Source organism: Alosa pseudoharengus, unplaced genomic scaffold, assembly GCF_046254945.1.
Source record: "Alosa pseudoharengus isolate Yale_2024_CS ecotype anadromous, Long Island Sound unplaced genomic scaffold, YU_APseudo_1.1 YU_APseudo_1.1_scf_15, whole genome shotgun sequence".
In the NCBI taxonomy this organism is placed as follows: domain Eukaryota; kingdom Metazoa; phylum Chordata; class Actinopteri; order Clupeiformes; family Clupeidae; genus Alosa; species Alosa pseudoharengus.
In genome coordinates, this window is record NW_027468620.1 from 27,351,864 (window position 1) to 27,377,261 (window position 25,398).

The window sequence follows — 25,398 nt, forward strand, 5'->3', positions numbered from 1 at the left end:
TACACTGAACCATCAGTTCATATTTACTGATTCATAATAATCACTTGATTCTTCTACATGATGTAACAAGCAAACAGACAAATAAAAAAAGTGAGCATCTCCTTATAAGGTGTCCATGGAGAGAACAATGATGACAACACACTGCTTTTTTCTTTTTTTTCTTTTTTTTTTGTCTTAGATCCTCCAAAGCATACACAAAGTGGGGGGACAAAACAAAAAGACAAAATGGCTAAATACACCGTGTCTCTTTTCCCCCTCCTTAGTCTTCAATGTTGGAGTAAATTTGAAATGACCAAAGGGGACCAAAGAGGACATGACGTGTCCACACACACTGGGGCAGCAGCCAGTGCTACACCACCCAAGACGCCAGCAGCCAATCCACTTTCTGGACACTCCTCAAGGTCCATCCTCCATCCCATTAGGAGGGACTAGTATGGAGGACGTCGTTCTCGTTGTGGTCCACATTGCACCTTTTCTTTTCCCCCGTCCATCAATACCAGACCCTTGGTAGAAATTGTAGAAAACAATGCTAGTCTTTTCCCCAGCCCCAGCCCCCCCACCCCCCAGCTTCAAACACAGAAATTCATGATCCCCAGATCCCTCCACCCAAAAAACGAAAAACAAAAAGAAAAGAAAACCCAAAAAGCAGGCCAAATGCTTCAACCTTCGTCAAAGTCTGAGAGGGAGAATTGTGCTCAGTTGTAGAGTTCTCTCCCTTTGGGCAGCCGGGAACACTCCAAGAACCAGTCAAAGGAACAAACCCCAAGTGTGCCGAGTGAATGACCACCAGTGGTCAGCTCTGGGGGGGCGGTGGAGCACCAGCTGGGAGCCGCGATGGAGACGGTTCAGAGTTTGTTTTGTTTTTTCTTTACATTCGACAATGTTAGTTATTTGAAAAGGAAGGAAAGAAAATATAAAAAAGATTGTTTTCTCTCAGAAATGTGGTGGAAAATTCAATGGAGAAAAATAATGTGATAGAAAAATATTGACTTGAAAAAAGAAAGAAACAAATCCAGAAAGATTCAGGACATCAGAAAGAAGGAACAAGGAACTTAAAATGAAATAAAAACACCAAAGAAAAGAAAAAAAAAATGTAGATTCACTTTTCCAAGAAGGTGGACCAAAGTTGAAAACAATGAGGTATATAGTTGGATGGGAAATCTTCAACACACACACGCACACTGTTTCTCATATGCTCCAACACCCCCACACCATAGTCGCCCAGGACTGGTGCTCAGGTCCCACAACTTGGTGCCGTGTCCTGGATGGTGTGGCCCAATAGGCAGCCTGACAAGGCTCTACCAGGGTGGATGGACGATTGAGAGAGAGGGAGGGAGGGAGGGAGGGAGGGAGGATGAAGGGATGAGAGGAGTGAAAGGTGGAGAGGTGGGACTAGGGCTGCAGATTAAGGGTGAACTTCCACTGTTGCGTGAGCGAGGGGCTGCACACCTCCACGGTCAGCCCCCCCGTGCGAGCCCCTCGGCTGTCCAGGCACAGGTTACTGCCTACGTGCCGCAGCTTGGCGTTGCTCTCAATCTGCTCCCATTTCTACACACACACACACAGAGAGAATCAAAAACACAAACATGTTAAAGATATACCCAGGGCTCATGGCATTTTTATTAGGCTGTGTGTATGTATGCGTCAAGCAATGGTCCAGCACAGTGTAGTGGGGATCTTGAATCCCTATCCGTTTTATAGTTTTACACAGGAGGTACTCAGAGTGTGGAATGGAATCCAGTTTCTTGTAGAAATCAAGCTCTCACATTAAAACCTTTCGGTCAGACCATGATGATGAGATTTGGTCTGAAGAAAGAAAAAAAAAATCGGGTGGCGGTGGTCGGGGCTTTTAACCAGGGGTCAATGGAGGGTCACTTAAAGTGAAACAACCATTGAACAGCTTGTCACTACTGGACGGACTGATGTGTCATTCCTGGCAGGAGCTGCAGGGGCTGTGGCCCGGAACTGGACCCCATCTGGCCCAGACACAGAGCTGCCCGCTAACTAGGGTCACTCAGTGGCCTCATTACCGTATTTTCACGACTATAAGTGGCACTTTTTTTTATATATATGTTTTTTTCCTCTTCATGACACATTTTTTTGACTGGTGCGACTTATACTCCAGTGCGACTTATAGTCCAGAAAAATACAGTAGTATTTCACACGCACAATTGAAAGGCCTTCTACTTTTTGTTCTCTAGGGGAGCGGTGGTTGTTGTGATCGATCGCATCTGTGCTCGGCTCGCTCACCTGCCGGCTGTCGTTTTCCCTGCAGCCCTGCAGTTTGATTTGCGATCCTGCTGTGCGGTCCACCACCGTCAGGCACAGATCCATGTGCTTCACCGACTTGTCCTTGGTTAAGGCCCACTCCTGATGCAGAGGACACAAACCAGGAGGTGAGAGCGTGCCAACAGAAGCGTGCGCACACACACACAGCCAACACCCACACGGATTCACACAAGCCCACGTGAACGCACAAACAAAAAAAGGTCACATCATTGAACGCCTCCACACACATGCCCTTCCAACAGAAACAGAACACATATTCACACACACGCACACACACACACACACACAAACACACAGGTACATCATGAAAAAATAAGCTGAATACATACACACAGGCACACACACAAACACACAAATGCAGGCACGCACAAAGACACACACAATTCAGTTAAAATTAACACCTCAGAAAGCAATATAATTACAGGAAAAAGGTAATCAGATGTCCCTACATAAGTGGATTAAAGGGAAGCTGTAGCTGTAGCTCATAATAATATTCTACAGCATTTCTCCCTGTTACATTTCCATTAGCACTTCATGAGGCTCAGCTATTCAACACTGACTGTTTGCTCTTTCAATAACATTCACAGCCTTCAGGCACAGTTAGCTCATGTCAGAGCTACAATGCCTCCATCAAAGGGAAAAAGCCTAGAGCTGCCTCTTGAAGAACTTACTGCACATGTGAAGCGTGACAAGTCATTTGATTTGATCTCAAAACAGAGGTCCTGCAATGAATGCTCTGGAGAAGGTTTGAGATCAGATCTGTGGCACTATGGAGCAATAAAGAGCTCGGATTTATAAAGATGCAGAGGGGACCTTAGTGGCAACAAAATTGTTGTGAAAGACCGAAGAATCTGTAGAATCTGTGGCTTAAATCTACCCACAAAGAATCTGCACCAAAGCTCACTAAGTGTGGGGGGCTCAGTACATGGGGTGTGGGGTATAAAAATAGTGGACATGTGCCCAGTATGGACAGATCCAAAGATGGACTTCGATCCAGTGACCCATCCAGTGATACTGTCTGCATCTCTCGGAAAGCCTGCCTATTCACAATACCTGAAACCTACCAGGGGCATTATGCCCTTACGAGCATAGCCTACGCTTAGCTTGAGCTCAATAGATCAACACAGGCTGAGAATCAGTGACTATTACATGGCAACTTGACACCTGCATATACCAATTATGGAATATAAACAGTGAAAAAAAAAAACACCACTACAGTGCTTTCCCTGATTGTGGCAAAAAGCAGCCCTTACGTGACACCCACGAGTGAGTGAGTGTGTGTGTGTGTCAGTGTGTGTATCAGTGTGTGTGTCAGTGTGTGTGTCAGTGTGTGTGTGTGTCTCTTGTGTACAAGACCACCTGCGTTTGACGGACCACCACACCCAGCAGATCACCCCTGTGCATCCTCCCACTCAGCTGGAGAAGACAAAGTTAGAAAGGGGTCTATACCTGCGCTCGCAAAGGTACCTGATTGCCTCCGGCGTTATGGCACTCGTAGACGCCCACCACCCCGTCTGCGAAGTGGCCCAGTGTGTCCAGGCAGTTGCTGCCCTGCTGCAGGGCCCCGAACGCGATGTCCTGGTGGTCAGGAACCCTGCCGGAGGGGGGAGGCGAGAAGGTAAAAATAATGAGTAAATCATGGGGGTGTTCTTACTGATGCCATTGGCGGGACCCATGACTTTCCACAACAATACTAAGAAACAAACAAAGAAGGTAAACAGTGCATGGACTACTTTAGCCTCTTCCCAGTTTCCTGGAATCAGAACACACGATTTCCGAACGGGAAAAGTCTTGTGCATCTGAATGTAGATTTTGAAAGAACACATATTTATAGATCAAAGAATAAAAGGAGGACTTTGTAAACCAAAATATTTATTTTAATTAAAAAGGGGAGTGGGCAGCAGCTATTTTGGCCAGTCCAGTCCTTGGCCAGATGAAAAACAACCCTAATGGCTTGAGGATATGACTTAACGCCTGCAGAGAAACACAGGACTCATGGGAGAAGGAGAATGTTGGCCATTGTCTACATGATCCATGGCTGACAAGATGTTTCCATAAACACATCCATGTCAATCATTTATTGGCCAGCAATGTGGCTGAATCTCTTGTGGTAGTGGCTGGCGTGGCGTGTCCGTACCGTAGCTCCGGGTAGACGTGCTCCAGGTACCACTTGAAGGGCTGGCAGCCCAACCTCTTCTTCATCTCCAAACGACTCTGAATGCTTCAGGCAAGAAAAGGAAGACGGTTAAGCTTAGATCCAAACAATACAGATGCCTTGATGCATACCCCTTCACATGTATGTGTTTATTGGAATGTTGTTTAGTACAATTCTCTTATCTTGATGACATGAACACATGAAGTGGGGGATACATACTTGCCGTAGGGCACGTTTCGGGCTGAAGGCACAGCTGCGTAGTAAAAGTTCTTAAATTCGTCCATCCACACTTCAGCTGCTCGCCTTGTGTTCCTGCACAAAAACAAATGTGTTAGGAAGGGCTTAATCACTACACAGACATGAATGTATTACTGCAAGCAATCATAAAATAGTAAAATGTAGAATGTGCAACTATATGGCTGGACCAGTTAATGTCCTGCAACAATGCATCCACTCAGTTCTTAGTATCAGTTCTCCCTCTTAGACCAGTGTCCATCTCTGCATGGATTTTGTCAGTCCTTTTAGGCAAGTCCCTCCACTCGGCGGCCATATTTTGGGGACTTATCGGGCATCTATTTCGAGCAGAACTGCGCATGCTCAAGGCTTCACAACACCAACCTCGCTCTAGCGTGTGTTCATAACACATCACGATTGGCACAATGTATTCATATGTCGACTTTTGGCAGCGAAAGGGGCGGGATATGTATAGACAACTGCCATATTGGCATTATGAACTAAACCCATGCCTTTCTATGGAGGATTTTTTGAGTGTTGTATCTCCTCGTTAGAGTAGAAGTCTCTGATTTTGGCCTGCAGCTCTGCCACTTCTTCACATTCACCACTAGAGGTCCCCATCTACCAGCTCCCACTTACACACACACACACACACACACACACACACACACACACACACACACACACACACACACACACACACACACACACACACACACACACACACACACACACACACACACACACACACACACACACACACACACACACACACACACACACACACACACACACTACAACACCTCATTATTCACCAAATGCTCTGGGGAAAGTGAGAGGAGAGGGCTGAGAAAACCAAGCCCATCTGTATTCTGGTAATTGTCTCTGGCGTACACTCGAGTGTATTTGCTTGCTTGTTTCCCCCTGCTGTGATTTGTGCAGATGTGGTCTTAAGGGTTCCAAGGAGGGAACTGGGGAAGATTTCCAGTGGATCATTATCAGGTCGTAAGTCTTCTACTCTGGTGATGTTGCCATAGTTCTGGTCGCCGTGGTGATGATAGGAGAGAGTGGGTTACCTGGCGAACACAGTTCCGCTGCCACCTGGAAAGGTGTAAGGATGCTGCTTGCGGAAGACGTGGCCGACGCGACTGCAGGGGATGATCTCAAGGCTTCCGCCGCACTGCCACACACGAAACGAGATCTCTGCAGGAGAGACACACACACACACACACATAGACATGAGAACACACTCAGACACATAAAATGTACCCGTGTGTGCACAAGTGTCCTTGTACACACACACACACACATATATACGCAAAATATCAAATCATTTGCTGTGCAAGTACACATGTATGAGTCACACACCTTGCCAGCCTACTCATCATGTAGAACTCAAAAAATCCCCATTTCATCCTCTTTCTGTCATCCATTTTGAAAAGTCACGAGTTGGCCCGGTGCAAAACATTTTCCGTGGCAATAGAACGCCGAAAAGAAGTGCTGTGTTTGTGGAAACAGTCTCTCCACTGCCCTCTCCGTCCAAGAACACAGACATGAATATTTATACATGCCCATCTCCCTCAAACTCCCCTCTATGTGCCACCAGTAGCTTGTAACATGCCAAGCCTTATACTGGTGCCCCTGACCTCCTTTCCAACTGTACCAGTCTAAAGACTGACTTTTCTCTCTCAGACTTTTCTCTGGCCTTGTTTGGGACCCTGCCTCAGGCAAGAGCTTGGAGTGGTTGGGGGGGGGGGGGGCACAAAACAAAACAACTCCTGCTTGAGAGGATGGGTTTGAAAAAGCACACACACACACACGCACACACACATCCTTCAGGAGATGCTTTTGACATTCTTTCCGTAAGATATTCTTTCCACTTGAACACTTGAACTGCAGCTAAGACCTGCCACATCATGTTTCCTGTGCTTGCAGAGAGGAAGGCAAGGTAGGCAAGACGTCAAGCAGGAGTTGCTCAACACCATGTTCTATACTGTAGGCACTACTGAGCAAGGTAGAGATACTATAGACATACACCCTACATATTATATAATATAATATATGTGTGTATTATTTGCCACTGAAGCTCTCTACCCTTTGGCTGTTCTTCTGATTTACATTTGTACAGTATGTGGAATAGATCGATCTGTATAACTGGGTCATGTGTTAATGCTCTGGATACTTGATGCTGACAGGCACTGGGTGCGAATGTGCATTTCCTTACCGAGGTTCTCTCCTCCCCACACGTCCATCATCATGTCATACTTCCCCAGCTCCTCAAAGTAGCCCTTGTCCATGACAAACAGGCCGCCAGCGATCATGGGGGTCCTGCAAAGGAAGGCCGAGAGACTAAAAAAAAGGGACAAGAGCACACGGCACGCATTCTGACAAATGAAAAATAGACAAAAAGAAGAAGAAGAAGAAACAGCCCTGGAGACCCCTCACAAGTGTCCCAGCAGCTCTTAGCCACAGAGCGCTCCCACTCAGCCTGGACCCTGATGATGAAAGACAGCTTTGTGGTACCCGATCCACCCCCGCGCCCCCCCAAAGCCTGGCTGTCCTAATTAAAGGGAAGGCATTGGAGGGAGGCTATTTGGTTCCTCGCTCTCTGAAGAGGGAACTGACTGAGCCTTCGTTTGGAAGTGCTTTGGTTCTCTCATCTTGGGGAGGGTTCTGCTGAGGTGCCTCGGCACAGCGCTCTGGTTGCTTTTTGTTTTGGTTAATCTGCCGTGCGTATTGACTCCGTTTTGGCGATCATTAGCCCCCCCCCCCCCAGGGCTTGGCAGAGAGGGATCAGGGGATGGGCAAAGAGGCCTGGACCACTATCGGCTCAAGTGAAAAAGTGCAGCATCATGCCAAGTTAGCTCCCCTGATAAAGGTATTGGCCATCTGCGAACAACATCTGCGCAATATCACAATCTGAAGGCCAATGCCGGAGGCTTGGACTCTGCATTCATAACACAGTTCACAGCAGAGAGGAAACAATGACACAGCAACAAAATCCCTTGCTCGTGCAGTTAGGTTGGGTAATCCCTCTTTTGTCTTGTACATCTGTATTCACACACAAACATTTAGGTTTCTGTGCGTAGGCGTGCTGTTTGGCTGCAGTCATACACCTGGGATTTGATCCCTAACATACCCTTCCTATGACCCTCCTGCTACTGTTAAATGGGCTGAGACACTATACTTCCCATCAGAAATAACACTGGTTATCAAAATATAATAGCCTATGACCCTGCCTTCAATCCTGCTGGTCCTAAAACAAACATACATTTTTGCATTCGTCTGGTGAGGCTGCTCTCTGATGTGCTGAATCTGACACAGGATTAGGGATGGATCCCTGTGGCATGTCAACATTGAAAAACCTCAAACAAGCTGCCAAACAGACTGTCATGGCAGGTATCCAGGGCGGCCAAAAGGGTCCTTCTGAAGCAAAACTGAATAAATAAACAAAAGCTGCCTCCAACGTCTCCTTTGGGGGGCTTCTTGCATCCTTCCAGCTGTCAGATTTGGACTTTCTAAGCCCTCTATTCTACCGAGCCAGGACACTGAACACCGGCTCAGACACATGACGCCTCAGTCTCTCCCCACCCCCGTCTCACACACACACACACACACAAATGCACACTTTCTCACACACACACACACACACACACACAGGTCTCTCTGTTTACAGCGTGCGTGTTCCTGATAAATTATTTGTAGAGGTGAGCTAGCCAGGAGGTGCAGACAGCTGGCGTTGGCACGCATCGTGGCGTGGCGTGGCGTGGCATGGCGTGGCGAGATGAGCCGGGCTCTTACTTGATGGGGGCGATGGGGTTGCCCTGGCGCGCTCGCCGCTGCTCCAGGGTCATGTAGTCCCACTTGAAGACCAGGTTCCAGTCGAAGCCTGCAGAGGGGGAGATAAGAGGTGGAGGTTTACTGGGCTTCGCAAGAGAGAAAAAAGCTTGGTGGCTTTTTTAGTTGGTGGCTTTGAGCTTCTAACACATTATTGTCTGGAAGTCTTCAAAGTGGGAGGTAAGCAGGGAGAAGTTCCAAAGATAAAATATAAACTCCAGCCACAGGGGCAACAGGCTAAAAAAAAACGAATATATAATGATACAGGAGTTTTTTGTCAGTCTATTCATTCAGGATGTCAACTACATACATGGAGCTTTTATAGCCTTGCAGTCTGTAGGCATCCTTAGCTCACATACAGAATAAAAACCCACACACAGACAAAAACATCATTCATCAGGATAACTTGACATCTGCATACAAATAAACACATTCAGACAAACACTTTCTTCACACAGCTGGACACAGTTGTCAACACCTGATCCTGTCTAACAATCCAGTCAAAGACAAAACAGAGCTGGTGTGCTGTGTGCCTACAGGGCTGGTGTGGTGTGTGCTTACAGAGCTGGTGTGCCTACAGGGCTGGTGTGGCCTACAGGGCTGGTGTGGCCTACAGGGCTGGTGTGGTGTGTGCCTACAGGGCTGGTGTGGTGTGGCCTACAGGGCTGGTGTGCCTACAGAGCTGGTGTGGTGTGTGCTTACAGGGCTGGTGTGCCTACAGAGCAGACACAGTGTGCTGCCATTTCTAGAACACCTCAATCACTTTCAAACCCTTTTCTTTATTCCCCACTGCAACTAATGGGGCATTGAAGACGCAGTCTCTCTCAGTGTCTGGCTCTCCTCTCCTCTTCTCCTCTCCTCCCTCTCTTCTCTATTCTCCTCCTCTACTCCGCGCAGGGAGAGTTGATTAGGCCTGTATGTGTGTGAGCAGGCAGCGCTTGCCGTGCTCTCTTAACACAATCCGTCTCCTTTCCCCAGACAAATCGATCAAATACTTTCCATTCCATCGGCCCTTTTCTCTCTTCCCTCCACCCAAATCTTATTTTTTTGGCCCCGAAGATTCATTATGCTCTTACACGAGCCCAAGAACACACGCCCACGCACACTAGCATTCTCCCCTCATCAGTCACACACCCACACACACAAACAGTTACATCGATACAATTATCCCAACACACACGCATGTACACACAAGAAAGCATGTGTGAGGACCCAAATACACACACACACACACACGATAGAGGCCAAGATTAGGGGAATGCGTGGGGGAGTTACTCTAAGGGAATACAATGTGAATCTGAGGGGCAGGAGGAAATGGTGAAGGATGGGTAAATGCAGCATCGGGGCACAAGCCACACACCTCCTTTGAGATCCGCAGACGCGCCCACATACTGGAAGTTATCCATGTTGATCACGTCAATGATGGGGGAGACGACGCGTGACTTGTCCTGAGAGAGAGAGAGAGAGAGAGAGAGAGAGAGAGAGAGAGAGAGAGAGATAGAGGGAGAGAGAGAGAGAGGGAGTTGGAGAAAAAAAACAGGATGATGAGAGGAAACCAGCTCTGCGTGAAAACTTCAAAAGAGGCTGGGTCCCAACTGGGTCCAACAATGGGCAATCACTCACACTCCTGTCACTACACATGACACACACACACACACCACAGTCACGTATGCCCACAGACCGTAAGAGTGGGTACACAGCTGGCCTCAAACAAGTTAAAATATTGGGAATTCAATACTGGGCTTGTGCTGAACAGATGTATTCCAGAAGCAATAAAGGATTAGTAGTCCTTTGGCTAAAATTAGACTGGAAATGACCCATAGTAATCCAGGTATGATGAAGTAGCACACAGGAGTCTGTCCACAGCAGTGAATATTCCATCTCTGCCCTATTTCTCAATGTTTCATTTACTCAAAGTGGAAAAATTGTAAATGTCAGATTATGCAGTGTAGCACAGCTTTGAGGAGTGAAGGGAGTGCTTTTCTTTTTTTGTCCAAATTTGCTTTTTAATTTATGGGGGCCGGGTCCAGCCAAGCCACAAATAGATTTTCATGAATAACTGGACAGTCTGCTGAGAATGACATAACACACGTACACATTACATCATTTCAGAACAAGTCGTTTCTGCAGTACTGCAATATTTCTTCAGCAGTGCGATTTACGCGAGAGTGTGTGTATGTGTGTGTGTGTGTGTGTGTGTGTGTGTGTGTGTGTGTGTGTCCAACTATGTGTCAACGGTGTGCAACCAATGGCCCCATATAAATGGTGTGTGACTGCAGTCCATCATCTGCTAGCTGAGGTATGAGCTGCAGAGTCTCCGTTGAAAAAGAAAAGCTCTGTTCAGACCAAGCTGAGTTTTAATTAATTGAAATCTTATCATTGTCTGCGTCAGCCGTCTGATAATTAGCCCTTCCTCTGCCTGAGGGACAATAAAGGCACTTCATCAAAGAGAAAGTAGAGGCAGATTTAAGAAAAGAAAGGATGGTGTGTCTGTGTGTGAGTGAGAGTGAGAGAGTGCAAGCCTGTGTGTGTGTGTGAGTGCATGCAAGCCTGGATGTGTGTGCAGGCCTGTGTGTAAGCCTGTGTGTGTGTGTGTGTGTGCGCGCGAGTGTGAGAGTATGAGCGTGTGAGTGTGTGTGTGTGTGTGCGCGCATGCGTGACAATGTGTACGTGTATTATCTTGCTGGGTGTGGGCCAAACAGGATGTGTCTCCGGGTGCTAGTGGTTTGTTTGCCTCTACAAACACACACTTTCAACACACATGCTACCTCCCTAAACACACAGAGAAAGACAGAGAGAGAGAGAGAGAGAGAGAGAGAAAGCGAGAGATAGAGAGAACGGAGGCAGAGTGAGTGAGTGTGTGTGTGTGAGTGTGAGTGTGAATCTTGGCAAGCGTACTGGTTTATTGCCAGAGCTCCACAAGCCCATCTCCCCTACTGCAGAGTGACACGTCAACGAACTTCTTATCTGTCCATCGACACTTGTCCATCTACTTACCTGACTACATACACTATGTCTGTATCTGACTACACACACTATGTCTGTACCTGACTACATACACTATGTCTGTACCTGACTGCATACACTATGTCTGTACCTGACTACATACACTATGTCTGTACCTGACTACATACACTATGTCTGTACCTGTAGTCTGTATCTGACTACATAAACTATGTCTGTATCTGACTACATACACTATGTCTGTAGCTGACCACATACACTATGTCTGTAGCTGACCACATACACTATGTCTGTATCTGACTACATACACTATGCCTGTATCTGACTACACACACTATGTCTGTATCTTACAACACACACTATGTCTGTACCTGACTACATACACTATGTCTGTACCTGTAGTCTGTATCTGACTACATAAACTATGTCTGTATCTGGCTACATACACTATGTCTGTATCTGACTACATACACTACTGTATGTCTGTATCTGACTACATACACCTATGTCTGTATCTGACCACATACACTATGTCTGTAGCTGACTGCATTCCACATACTGTCTGTACTTGTCCATTTAGCTACTCATGTCTTTGAGATGGATAGAGAGATCTGGATATCTACACAAACACCACTGCTGTCTATACATTCTTCAGCTGGGCACTCTGCCTGCCTGCATGCCTGTCTCTCAATTTGCACATCACTCTGATAAGTGCTCCTTTGGGCCACCCTGGATCTATCTTTACATCCATGTGTTCTCCTGCCCTCCTGCCCTCCCTCCCTCCCTCCCTCCCTCCCTTCCTTCCGTGTGTGTGTGTGTGTGTGTGTGTGTGTGTGTGTGTGTGTGTGTGTGTGTGTGTGTGTGTGTGTGTGTGTGTGTGTGTGTGTGTGTGTGTGTGTGTGTGTGTGTGTGTGTGTGTGTGTGTGTGTGTGTGTGTGTGTGTGTGTGTGTGTGTGTGTGTGTAAAACACCTTTACTGTGGCAGCTGTGTTCTTTGTGCAGCTCTACAGGCTGGGAAGAGAAAGCAGTGGGCAGACAAAGCCCTGAGTCAGCAGAACGTGTACCTAACCACACACACACACACACACATATAAACGGTTTACTAAACCTGGAGTATTGTACAAACAAAGCTGACGGATTTTGTTTGTATTTCTGTGGGTCTGTGTCCATGTGTGTGTAAGTACTTGTGCAACCTTGTGTACCTGTGTGTGTGTGTGTGTGTGTGTGTGTGTGTGTGTGTGTGTGTGTATGAGATTGAGAGTGAAAGAACATAGCTGGCATGGAGGCCTCATGGGAGGGGAAAACACATAAGCTGAAGACATACTGTATCTGATGGCACAACAAGTCAAGAGAGGCTCCAGAGGTGAAGAGGAGTGTACAGTACAGTATGTGTGTGTGTGACAGGGTGAGTGTACAGTACAGTATGTGTGATAGGGTCCGTGTACAGTACAGTATGTGTGAGTGTGACAGGGTGAGTGTGCAGTACAGTATGTGTGAGTGTGACAGGGTGAGTGTACAGTACAGTATGAGTGAGTGTGACAGGGTGAGTGTACAGTACAGTATGTGTGTGTGTGACAGGGTCAGTGTACAGTACAGTATGTGTGTGTGTGTGTGACAGGGTCAGTGTACAGTACAGTATGTGTGACAGGGTCAGTGTACAGTACAGTATGTGTGAGTGTGACAGGATGAGTGTACAGTACAGTATGTGTGTGTGTGACCGGGTCAGTGTACAGTACAGTATGTGTGTGTGTGACCGGGTCAGTGTACAGTACAGTATGTGTGTGTGTGTGACAGGGTGAGTGTACAGTACAGTATGAGTGTGTGTGACAGGGTGAGTGTACAGTACAGTATGTGTGTGTGTGACAGGGTCAGTGTACAGTACAGTATGTCAGGGTATCTGCACATTTTCCAAGAGCAAATTTAAAGACTTTTAAGACCTTTTCAAGACATCTAAATGGAAAAATTAAGACTATACCACGGCAAAAAGATACATGCGACTCCTTAAAACTGTTTCATGCAATAGTTTTTTTTCTACTAATTTTAACCCCCACCCCATGTTGGATGTCTACAGAAGTTACCAAATATATTTTGGCGAAAGAAGAATAATTGTGTGTGAATTACCTTCACAGCTATGAATGCCCAATTTTAGGGTCTGAGCTGCTTGCTTTTGAAGCTGGCTGTACATATTTGGTTGTGCTTACTGGCTGAGGCTGTTCTTCACCTGTCTGTATAGCCTAGGCTACTTGCCAAAGACATGTGCACTGGACAGGATTCCCTTCAATATTTTTTTCAAAGTTAGATTAAGCTATTTAAATATTTTAATAGGCCTACTTTATATAATTTACGATCATATATTGTCCCATATGCAGCACAGCAAATTAAAGTTAATCCACTGCTTTACATTTTGCATAGCTTACCAGTTGTAGGCCTATCTAAACCAACCAAAGCTTGACTGAAACATTGTAAAACCATTGACTTGTTTTAAATTAATTAAGAGACAGATCCTCCTCGCATGATCCTGCAGAAAGCTGCTGGTTTCATCTCAAGCACGCACGTATTATGAACGCACGTTTTTTTTTTTATGTAGCCAGTCGCCGACATTCAAAAAATATGCGGTTATATTTCACAACTTTAGCGAAGTAGGCCTAGGCCTACTAGGAAACGCTGCCATCAAGCTGCTGACAGATATTACAGGTATTATAACTTAGACAGATATTTTCTTCCCTAGGCTAGGCCAGCAACACACGCTGGAAAGATGCAAACAGATCGATCAACTTAACATGGACAGTATTTCCTCCTGATTAGCAATGCGCATAATTTGACCAGCAGTCTTCGCGTCCATTGTGAAACGATGCTGCGTCCAAGCAAAGATTCTAGATGGCCAGCGCAACTCCAAAAAGGAGGACAAATGAGCGTCCGGCTTGAGGCTGCGCCGGACGCCGGACAGGACTTTTAAAATCCATATGTCCGGCCTAAATTCGAATGTATGGCCACTCTATCGCTAACTGGCTTACCAACTCTTTCTCCTGCTCAATCTACCGCTCACGTAGGCTACCTGCGTATGTCTCAGGCCTCGGCTACACCACGAAAACGTCAGGCATATTTATACATACTGTATAATTACCGTTTTCACACCTTTAACCACACCCGTGAAAAACATCTTCACTCTGCAGCCACTACACTTCCTCCCGTAGCCTTATAGTCACTTATACAAATGCGTTTTAAATACACGAAACCGATGGAAACATTTTACTCGTTCTCTTGCACTCGCTCACTCGCTGGCGGTCCCATACGCAAATTTAATACCTCCCTTTTGAAAATTCAAGACATCCCAGACAATTTAAGACTTTTTTAGGCCTTAAAAACCGAAAGTTGTATTTAAGACTTTTTAAGACTTTTTAAGGATCCGCGGGAACCCTGGTATGTGTGTGTGTGACAGGGTGAGTGTACAGTACAGTATGTGTGTGTGTGACTGGGTGAGTGTACAGTACAGTATGTGTGTGTGTGACAGGGTGAGTGTACAGTACAGTATGTGTGACAGGGTCAGTGTACAGTACAGTATGTGTGAGTGTGACAGGGTGAGTGTGCAGTACAGTATGTGTGTGTGTGACAGGGTCAGTGTACAGTACAGTATGTGTGACAGGGTCAGTGTACAGTACAGTATGTGTGAGTGTGACAGGGTGAGTGTGCAGTACAGTATGTGTGTGTGACAGGGTGAGTGTACAGTACAGTATGTGTGTGTGTGACAGGGTGAGTGTACAGTACAGTATGTGTGAGTGTGACAGGGTGAGTGTGGCCATGAGGTGGCCAGAGAGAGAGAGAGCATGTCCATGTCACAGAGGCACGCAGGGAGCAACAGGAAAGGAAGCGGACACTGGGTGTGCATGTGACGACGCTTGTGTATTTCCCCATTTCTATGCTTTCATATGTAACTGTGCTGTGTTTCAGTGTGTGTGTGTGTGTGTGTGTGTGTGTGCGTGTGCGTGTGCTGACCTCTGCCACCCGCTCCAGTAACGGCTCCAGCCAGTGCTCGTTGCACTCGCAGTGGCTGTCCAGGAAAGTGAGGACCCCGGACGTCGCGGCGTCCGCCCCCCTCACCCGCGAGCGCATCAGACCTGGACAAGACAGCAGAGCAGAGGATAAGTCTTACACAACCCCCACCAGCACACCCAAAACCACTCACTCACTTTATTTCCTCAACTCATTGTCATGCCTGTGGCATGCGAGTTCCTCTCCTTGTCTTGTTGTTAGTGAGGCTTGAACAGGTCACCTTCCCACAGTGTGACACAGTAAGACCTCAGAGAGCAGTGGGTGGACTCTGCACTGGACCCAGATTTGACCCCTGTCAGTTCTGGCCAGTTCAGTTTTCTAATTTCTAATTTTCTTAGTTATTAAAATATAAAACGCATTCTACCTATACGTATAGCACAGTGTTTCTCAAACTTTTTCAGCCCAAGGACTACTTAACCAATAAAAAAATAAAATAAAATAAAAAATAAAAAAACCTCATGAGTAGAGTAGTGTTTACACAATAGGCCTACTCAATGAACCACCTTGCTTATTGTCTTTGCATCTTGCTTATTGTGTCAGGAGGATTTATATGATTTAAACTGGCATAGCTTACATAGGCAATGTTGCAGAACTGTTTGGATTTACATACAAGTTGGTTCAATATTGAAAACAACTCATCTATATCTATAACAACTCATCTATATTATATTTTATCACGTCTGCTCGCAGACCACTTGGGATAGCTTGCGGACCACACTTTCAGAAACACTGGTATAGCACATTAATAATATATCAACAACACACAACCATATGTGTACACAACTACAGTATGAACCCTACCGACTTTGAAGCAAACTTTGGACTGATGACACATACTTTCTGATGACTAAACAAGTGGTTACATGAGTCGACTGCCGGGGCCCGATCCTACCCTTAAATGTCCCACTTCCTGAAAATGACTCTCCTAGCATGCCATACTGAGCCAATAAACAGCCATATAATTAGCATATCTTTGACAGACATTTCGTGAACCTGCTGCGTTTGCATATTTTAATTGTACAGGAGGTGGGGGGGGGGTTGCTGCTGACAGCGGCTAGGCATTTCATAGACTCTCTGCTCTCGCAGGTTAACAAGCTCCACAAATTTATGAGCTGTTTATGCCCAACACATGTCCAGAACACAACTCCGACTTCAAGGGGATGGAGAAGGTCAATATCCGCTCTGAGGACCTCCGACAGAAGAAATTGAGCTGTGCAAAGATAGTAATAGTGCACACTTCAGAACAATGGCCTGGTCTCTTTGGCTGGGTTACAGATGTGCACTTTATAGGGTAGAAATACACAGTCTCTTCTCTCCTCTCACCACATCTCCCACAAACACACTCCAAATAAGCTATTTCTGTAACAAAACTGGCCATTGTTTAGCAGTGGCTATTTTCTCCTTCTCCATAAACTGGTGTGCCACTGTTCTTTATGGGGATCAGTCTAATAGAAAAGGAATGCCAAGACTCAGACTTTTGGGTCTTTACTTGGACTTGACAACTGTTTGATCTATAAATATTTGTTCCCTGATTTCCAAAATGCGTGACTCAAATAGGCTTTTCATGTGAAGGGATCTGTCTACAGGTTGATGAGAGGGAGGCTTATTTTGCCCATGCATAACTTTGTTTGCCAAACCAACAGATTTTTTGCCTGAAATCTCATACCTTCTCGACGATCGTTTCGAAGGATCCGGACTTTTTCTATTTTTCCCAACAAAGCCCCATCTTCAGCTGTAAACATAAACAGGAGTCATTACCTAAAAGGTGTGGCAACGAAGAGAGAAGAGACGCAGAAACGGTGGCAGGAAAGTACAGTTAAGACGCAGCAAAGCCATTACGACACCATTACTGTCGAGTGAGGACAGCTTCAAAAACCATCAAGGACTAAGAGGCACTGAGAAAGACAAAAGGGTGGGGGGGGGAAGCGCAACATAAAAGGTTGGAGGCAAGCTAGGAACACAGAATGAACTCCACCCAAGAATACATGATACAGATATACAACAGCATCTATTTAATCGCTGCACATCAAAAGCCCAAAGAGGAGAGGGAAAGAAAAAATAAAACTGCACAGCGGCCTGAAGAACAAGCGGGCAGACACGTTGTTAGAGAGAGAGAAAGAGAGAGAGAGAGAGAGAGCGAGAGAGAGCGAACGAGAGAGAGCGAGAGAGAAAGAGAGAGAGAGAGAGAGAGCGAGAGAGAGCGAACGAGAGAGAGCGAGAGAGCGAGAGAGAGAGAGAGCGAGCGAGAGAGACAGATCCAATGAGCAGTGGCCCAGGTGGGGGGTAGTGGATGAAGGAGGGCTGGGGCTAGAAGAGCTGTGTGGATGAACAGGTGATGAGAGGTGGCGGTAGGATAAGCCCGCTTCACCATGGAGGGCTAACGAGGGACACTCACGGTTGTCACTGTAATCGTCCACCAGGATGATCTCCTTGATTAGGGGTGGGGGGCTTTTCTTCAGCACGCTAGAGAGAGAGGGACAGGAGGAGACGGAGGGGGGAAAGAAGAGTACAAGAGTCCGAGTGAGAGGTCAGGGTCAACCACTGGACAGGAACTGTGAAAAAATCTTCTGGAGAAGTGAAGACGACGTGACTACAGGAAGAATCTATTGTGTTTGTGTTTATAAACATTTGATGCAAAATAAATTCCTGAAGAGAACAAAGTGTTTTCTGAACACAAGCACAAGAATGCGTGTTCGGGTATGGGGGTCAGACCACTTTGCTATGTGTGAGTGTGTGTGTGTGTGTGTGTGTGTGTGTGTGTGTGTGTGTGTGTGTGTGTGTATGTATGTCAGTGAGAGAGATTGTTTATTTATGGGCATGTCTTGAAAGTAGTCTTGGAAGATGTTTGTTTCCAAGTACAGGTTCTACACATGTTCCATGTTTAGATGTACGAGTGTGTGTGTGTGTGTGTGTGTGTGTGTGTGTGTGTTCTCACCTGACCACCGTACGCAGCAGTGCTGATCGGGCCTCATTGTGGAAGGTGATCACCACACTAGATGCTGGCAGGTCTTTCTTCCACTGTTTGTGGCGACAGCTGTGATTGACAGAGAAAAGCAGACCTCAGACCTGTGCATCACATTCCACACCAATTTATTCAGTAGACAGTGTCTCCACAGCAACATGCTAGACAGGACAGGTATACGTTATACCAGCATGTGGCCTGCTCGGGAATCGAACCCGTGACCTTGGTGTTAGCATCTTGCCCTACCAGCAGAACTACTGCAAACTCATCCATAATGTATCAGTGCTTGTGAGTACAGAACGTGCTCTTGCATAAGTATATTTAAGTATTTAAAACAGGTCTGTTGTGGACGTGGTGAAAGCGGTCATTGCTACCGTAGCCGCCGACCATAACGTTCTTTTGTTCCTAGGCCCTGTCACAACACTGGAGACCGAACTGGACTCCAATGGAAGGGTGCGTCTACCCTTACGGAAGTGGAGACGGAGCCCCATATCAAGTCCAGATCAGGGCCATCCGCATTCTGGAGTCTGGTGCTATTCAGCTCACACTAAGTGTGGGAGACACTAAGTGTGGGTTTGTGAGTCTGAATGTCAAAAGCTCAGCTTAACAGGCCACCCCAGGCCGTGCCCGTGTGGAGAGCATGCCCACACAGCAGGGAGGAGCAGTGGGGTACGTGTGGGGTATTAGAAGGGTGCGCGTGGGGTATTAGAGGGAAGCTCCGGTCTGGAACGCTTCTGTGCAGACGAGTGACAGCAGATAGTCATGCATGCGTGACCAACATCCTCCTCACACATGCCCGCATGCTCTCTCTCACACACACACACCCTATGCACACACCCTATTCTCGCATACAGACCACATGCACACACACCCTTAGTCCACACACACACACACGCTGGGAGGTTTTAATTTGACAGGAAGGGCTAATCCTCTAGAGCCAAGCTGCTGTGTGCTCTAGTTAGGTCAAGAGTGTGTGTGTGTGTGTTTGTGTGTGTGTGTGTGTGTGTGTCTCTTTCTCTTTCTCTTTCTCTGTGTGTGTGTGTGTGTGTCTGTGACTTGAAATTGGCAGACACCAATTCGCATAGGGGTGAATCCAAATGAGAGGAAGAGATGAAGACAAAGAGAAAGGGTGAGCGTGAGCAAGAGAGATATTATTTACTCTCATATAGGTGAGCTCAAGGCAGCCAATAAAGTGAACGGCTCACACTACATGAGAAGAGTGTGAAAATGACAAGGAGACAGAGTGCAGCTCTTCCTGCTGCACAATAACAAAGGGAGGATTTCTTGTAACACTCCTTGAAACCCAAATCCACTGTGCCACTTCTCCTTTTTAGACTTACAGAACCCCCCCCCCCCCCCCCCCACACACACACACACCCTTTTTTCCGTGTCCTCTTCACCACACACTTACTCTAAACTCAACCCTTTTTCCCCTAAAGTTCCCCAAGTTCATCTTGAATCAGTTCCCAGTCCTGCCATTACGGTACCAGTCTTGGTCACGGGCCTCGTGTCTGTAGTTACTAGCAAAAGTGCTGGTTGTTAACAGAAGTGCCCATTAGACATAAAATGACCACAGTCTGCAGTCCTCATGCAAAGAGGGTAAAGCCGCATCTTACTACGACCAAAACCCGCTAATCCACATCAAGTCCTAAAAGGTGGCTTACTTACAGAAAGTGGGGGCGTGGGAAGAGAGTGTGCGTGTTGGGTCAGTTTAGCTGACCTAACTGGAGACCTTACAGATCATGGAGGGCTTTATTCCTTTCCTCTTACAGGTCTCTAACCAGCCTGGAGAGAGAGAGGCCGGTTTAGGAGTCCAAGTCCCATAGGCAACGGTGGAGGAGGCATTCTGGACCTCCACGACACTGAGCTGTAGCAGTGTGCGATAGAAAAGAACCTTTCATTCCTAAAATAAGGTTAGGGGAGCACGTGGCACCTCTCCTCCAGGCTCTAGAACTTCCTCTTCTTTTTTTACAGTTGAGGCCCCCTGAGTTTTTGCGGTCGCCCAGGCAGCGCTCATTTAATCGCGATCAGATGACAGTCTCTCTCTCACACACACACACACACAGTCTCTTGTGTTGTGACAGCATAACAGCCACTGTATAGATGAGCCTGCATGACGGCCCAGACAGCACTCATCTGCCAGTGCTCAGAGGTCTCACACCTCGAACAGACACACACACACACACAGACACACACACAGACAGACACACACACACAGACACACACACACAGACACACACACACACACACACACGTGGCACCTTGCGTCGTGGCAGCTCAACTTCCTCTCTGTTTACAGATGAGCCCTGGAGGCTTGCTTTACCAGCCACGTGAGAGCCTGACAGCACGCCAGCACAGAGGCAACCAGAACAGCTACTTAATACCCAAACCAGCCGCCACACACACACCTCGCCAACAAACACTGGCAAAGAAGAATGGGTAACGGGAGACGCAGAGAGGGAGACAAATGAGACGAACAAGAGGGGAAAGTGAGAGTCTGATGAGCGCACAGGCTCTGATGGAGATAACGACCACCATTAGAGATTCAGGAAGAAGAGGTAGAGACGGAGAGGAGCAACACGCCTATGATAGGAGAGATCATGGAAGAGAACTCAAAACCACACAACATAGAAATCACATGTAGAGTTTTACATGTCCCAAGGTACTACACGCATGATCGGTCATCAGTAAGCAAGTACAATATACTGGGAGCAGTAGGCTACATAGATACAGTACAGTGTAATTGAGGTTAGGATTAGGTTTAAGATTAAGGTCAATATGAAACCAATATAATAAATAATATAATATTCCAACAATAATATGTACTTACTTGGAAAGCACATCACATCAATCAATTAATTAGTCTACATAAGAGTAATTCTGTAATAAGCAGCAAAATGGAACTGAAAATCACTTCACGGGCCAGGATCCCATCACGAGTGGACCCATGTGGGCCTTCCGAGCGCATCCGGCCGTCCCCCGTGGCTGAGCCGGGGCCGGCGCTGCCGTAGGCCGTATGCCGCACACTTAATTAGAACAGGAGCGCAGCCTGATCGCCAGACAGCCTCCGCGTCCCCGGTGAGCCGGTGGCCGGCTGTGCCAAAAACATTTCCATTAAGGGCCTGTGGCCTCCTGCCATGTTTCAGGCAACAACAACTGAGACACAGACACACACACACACACACACACGTCCTAAAACAGTAAACAAAGAGCATGTGTTCCCCGTTACCAAATAGGCATTTGGTCCTACCAAACATGGGGAAGTAAAAAAAGAATGCAGCTTAGAGACAGGGGAGATGACATTGAAAGTTTTGCATCTCATTAGAATTCACATGAGAAATGAGCCATTGCAGTACAGGGCCTAGTAAGGGATTCAGTGCACACCAGATGACTGACACTGACACTGACACTGACACACACACACACACACACACACACACACACACACACACACACACACACACACACACACACACACACACACACAGGCACGTGAGAGTGTGCTGACCTGCGTTAAGGAAGAAGACCCTTAAGAGAGAACAAGATACGTTTCCTCTGAATGCACAAACCCCAGGGGAGCCATCACGGGTCAACACTGCATCCTCTAAAGCTAAACAAACAGACGTCCTGGAGACATGGAGGTGACCTGGTCATGGGCGGCAGGAGCATAGCAAGGCACAGCAAAGCAGCTTCACACTGCACACTGCCCATACCTAGAGGACAGTCAACTCCCTTTGTCCCTCAGCAGGGGTGGAGAGGGAGAATGTGTGTGAATGTGTGCGTGGGGGTGAATTGTGGGACTCGTAGTCTAAGCAGACACAGACAAGGAGGAGCAAGCAGCACGTAAAAAAAGGATCCATTGGGCAACAGTCTTTCTCATCGGACCGAGTCCTCAAGGGCTTAGAGTGAGACTCTGGCGGTGAGCTGACGGCGGTTTTTCCACTTCACCGGGTGGCACCACTACTCCTCTGTGGCTGCGGTTTTCAGGTCATTTCTCCAGGCATGGACGTCTGTGTTTGTCATCAGAGGTAGGCGTTTCGCAATGCCGCCAAGGCTCAAGAATAATTACAATCCAGAGCATCTGCTCAGACAAACACGCAATATGATCTGTACAATTCCAACCAGGAGGGATGATGACAAAACAACAAAAACAAAGTAATTGCAGTAGTAAATCACAAGTCAGAGGAGACGACCCTGGGATTCCACAGAGATGGCAGACATTTGGTCCGACAGAGAAGGCCTGTCTGGGGATGAGTCATTAACCCAACCAGATGAAATCAGTAAAAGCCACAAACATCTCTCAGAATTTAGATCAGATCTTACACACTATGTGCACAACGTTTTTTCATCTTGGGCGTCACACTTCATGCCAGTTTAATCTATGCCATTCTATCTTCAAGGTGACGATGGACTATGTTAAAAAATATGATAAAAATATAAAAATATAATTGAAATTCTATAACAAAACATTATATCTAGATAGGAGTGTGGGATTCATTAAAATAACATTTCAATCCCATTACTAAACCTAGCCAACCTTGACCATGCCTAGGCTGGAGTATTTTGGGTATTGGATATTTCAATGTGGTAATATGGTGGCAGCATGGATGGGAGTGTCTCCAGGACGCTGGTTTCACTGCTAAGCCTTCATGAGGTGTCGTGGGTAACTTAACGAAACATCGGTGAATGAGGGTGCCCACTTGATAACCCCAATGACATGCCGCATACTATATACTGTTGTTGGATGGGCCATTTGTCTTGTGTTTGTGACCATTTGTTGGCGGATTTGTGGGTAGCGTGCTTCTTAAAGTTAATTTGAGTAGGGGCTTCTGAATGTGTTTTTACCTTGGATTTTGGCACAAGGGATTTTAACATCTATATCTCTTGTGTATTAATGTAATTACATCTAGAGAATAGTGTGAGTTGCAAGTTGAATACAGTTATCAATCATAATTTCCTTCTAAATTGTAAGCAGGTTTGACAGAAGAATCCTATATTCAGATGCATGTGTGCATTGCCCATCATAGTTGTGGTGGTGCTTTTGATACAAACAGTTTGTGTGCCGGTCGACAGGGACGACAAGATGGAAATCTAATTTGGGTGGGAAATGAGCTGTAATTTGTGTCCAGAGGACTCCACCATTTCCATTTACAGACCCCGGCCATTCCCAGCCAGGCCAGGAAAAGTGGGCTCCATTTCCTTGTGATTGCAAAGCCACTACACAGTCCTGCAATTCCCTGAGGCATTATGTTGTCATAACCATTGGCAAAATGACAGGGAAATGATCATTTTGAACATACTCTCTCAGTTACCAAGCTCGCACAGGGACAAAAAGCACACCAGCATCGCAGAGTTTGGACGCGATCTGGACATCGCTCCTGTTTGTCTAAAACACCTCCTTTGTGAGCCACCCAAGTGGTGGTCCACTCCTGTCCAAGCGCACTTCGACTCATGCATGGCCTGTGATGACAGCAGGCTTCCTGGACACGAACAACCCCAGCACTCCGTCAGTGCACTCAGAAATCCAGCAAAGGCCTGGACACTCAGGCGCCCTTTCTACCTCCCTCCCAAGCCAAGTATAGAGCAGACATTCTCCATGTCTGATACGTGTGACTGATACCCATCCATTCATGACCAACGCAACAGAGCGGAACTTGCTGGCTTGTTTTTAAAGGTCAAATACACACTATGCAGACTTGTGCAATCCTCTCAACTGGCCAGTGACAAACAAATCTACATTTCACATGTACTACGGTTTATGACTAACTTCTGACCAGTTCCTTCCTAGTGGACACACACAGCATTGTAAGAAAAACATTGTATGAGCTAACCCTTTTATCAGGAAAGTCATCCAACCCCCACAGAGACCTAAACTATTCCACGGTTCACATCCAGTAGCCAACAGAGATAAAACAGTGACAAGACACTTGAAGTAAACAAGATCAATCACAGTGAATAAGGCACTGTTTCCTTGATACCAGCCTAGGTGGAGAAGGGTAAAAACAAAGGGGGGAAACAAAAAAAAAATATTATTAAAGAACTGTCAGGAAAGCTTCAGACAAGCCCAACAAGCCAAATTAAATATTTGTCCTTGTGGACTTTGTCCCTCTGATTTCCAACACAGATGTCTACTGGAACAGTTGGCAAGAAGGGGTCATCTTGGATTTTTTTTTTTCCCAAGGTAGGAAAACGCTCACCGACTCTCAGCGGGGGAGAGGCATAGAACATGTAAGGGCTTTTAACATGTATAGTCACCTATTTCAAGGTACAGAGTTCTAATATTAGCTTAGCATTTCAGCATGACTTACATCTTCAGAGCTTAGTATAGATTCTTAGCATTTACTAAGATACAGTAAATCCACTGTTTATCAGCAGCATTTCAAAAGTGAGGAGTTCTTTATCGTTTTTCTGTCTTCATACAGGCCCAATCCCCCTGGACACCACCACAGAGACAGCCTTCTTGTCAAAGCAATCAATAACAACAGCTCAGCTTAGAAGTTTCAGAAATGCCAAATAAGACCATTTCTGTTCCAGCGAGCTCTAGCTGCCATTTCAGCTTTGCTGATTGATGTATGGAATGGGATGATACCGGAGCGGATAGATTGATGGATGAACAGATAGCTATATGGATGGCTGGACGGATAGAGGATAAATGATGGATATGTAGCCAAGCCAACAGAGTTTGAGTCATGCATGTAAGACAGACCATCACTCATCCTTCACACTTCACAGAAAGAATCTAGGCACTCCATGTACCACCCATTTCCAATAACTATAAATAAATAAATTAAATGCAACCACAGATGAAGACATACTCCTGCCCCGCAGCCAAATATGACATCAATGTCACGATAGCCGCGAGCTCCGGTAACCTCACACTCACTCAGTGACTCAAAGGCACCCTCGGA

General features: G+C 46.5%; 1 protein-coding gene across 2 annotated transcripts in view; it reads right to left on the minus strand.

Moving 5' to 3' along the window:
• galnt2 (UDP-N-acetyl-alpha-D-galactosamine:polypeptide N-acetylgalactosaminyltransferase 2) overlaps positions 1-25,398 on the minus strand; it is an 80,158-nt gene continuing 54,760 nt past the window's right edge. The window contains exons 4-16 of one of the 2 annotated variants that reach the window (XM_076286097.1): positions 18,464-18,562; positions 17,924-17,991; positions 17,195-17,260; positions 15,472-15,593; positions 9,876-9,963; positions 8,480-8,567; positions 6,903-7,006; positions 5,755-5,881; positions 4,664-4,756; positions 4,427-4,510; positions 3,757-3,883; positions 2,251-2,370; positions 1-1,548 (exon numbers count right to left, since the gene is read on the minus strand). In XM_076286097.1, coding sequence (XP_076142212.1) covers positions 1,393-1,548; positions 2,251-2,370; positions 3,757-3,883; positions 4,427-4,510; positions 4,664-4,756; positions 5,755-5,881; positions 6,903-7,006; positions 8,480-8,567; positions 9,876-9,963; positions 15,472-15,593; positions 17,195-17,260; positions 17,924-17,991; positions 18,464-18,562 — 1,342 coding nt within the window. In that variant the 3' untranslated portion in view covers positions 1-1,392. Of the gene's footprint in view, positions 1,549-2,250; positions 2,371-3,738; positions 3,884-4,426; positions 4,511-4,663; positions 4,757-5,754; positions 5,882-6,902; positions 7,007-8,479; positions 8,568-9,875; positions 9,964-15,471; positions 15,594-17,194; positions 17,261-17,923; positions 17,992-18,463; positions 18,563-25,398 lie in introns of both variants that reach the window. The other variant, XM_076286096.1, reaches the window with a different exon arrangement.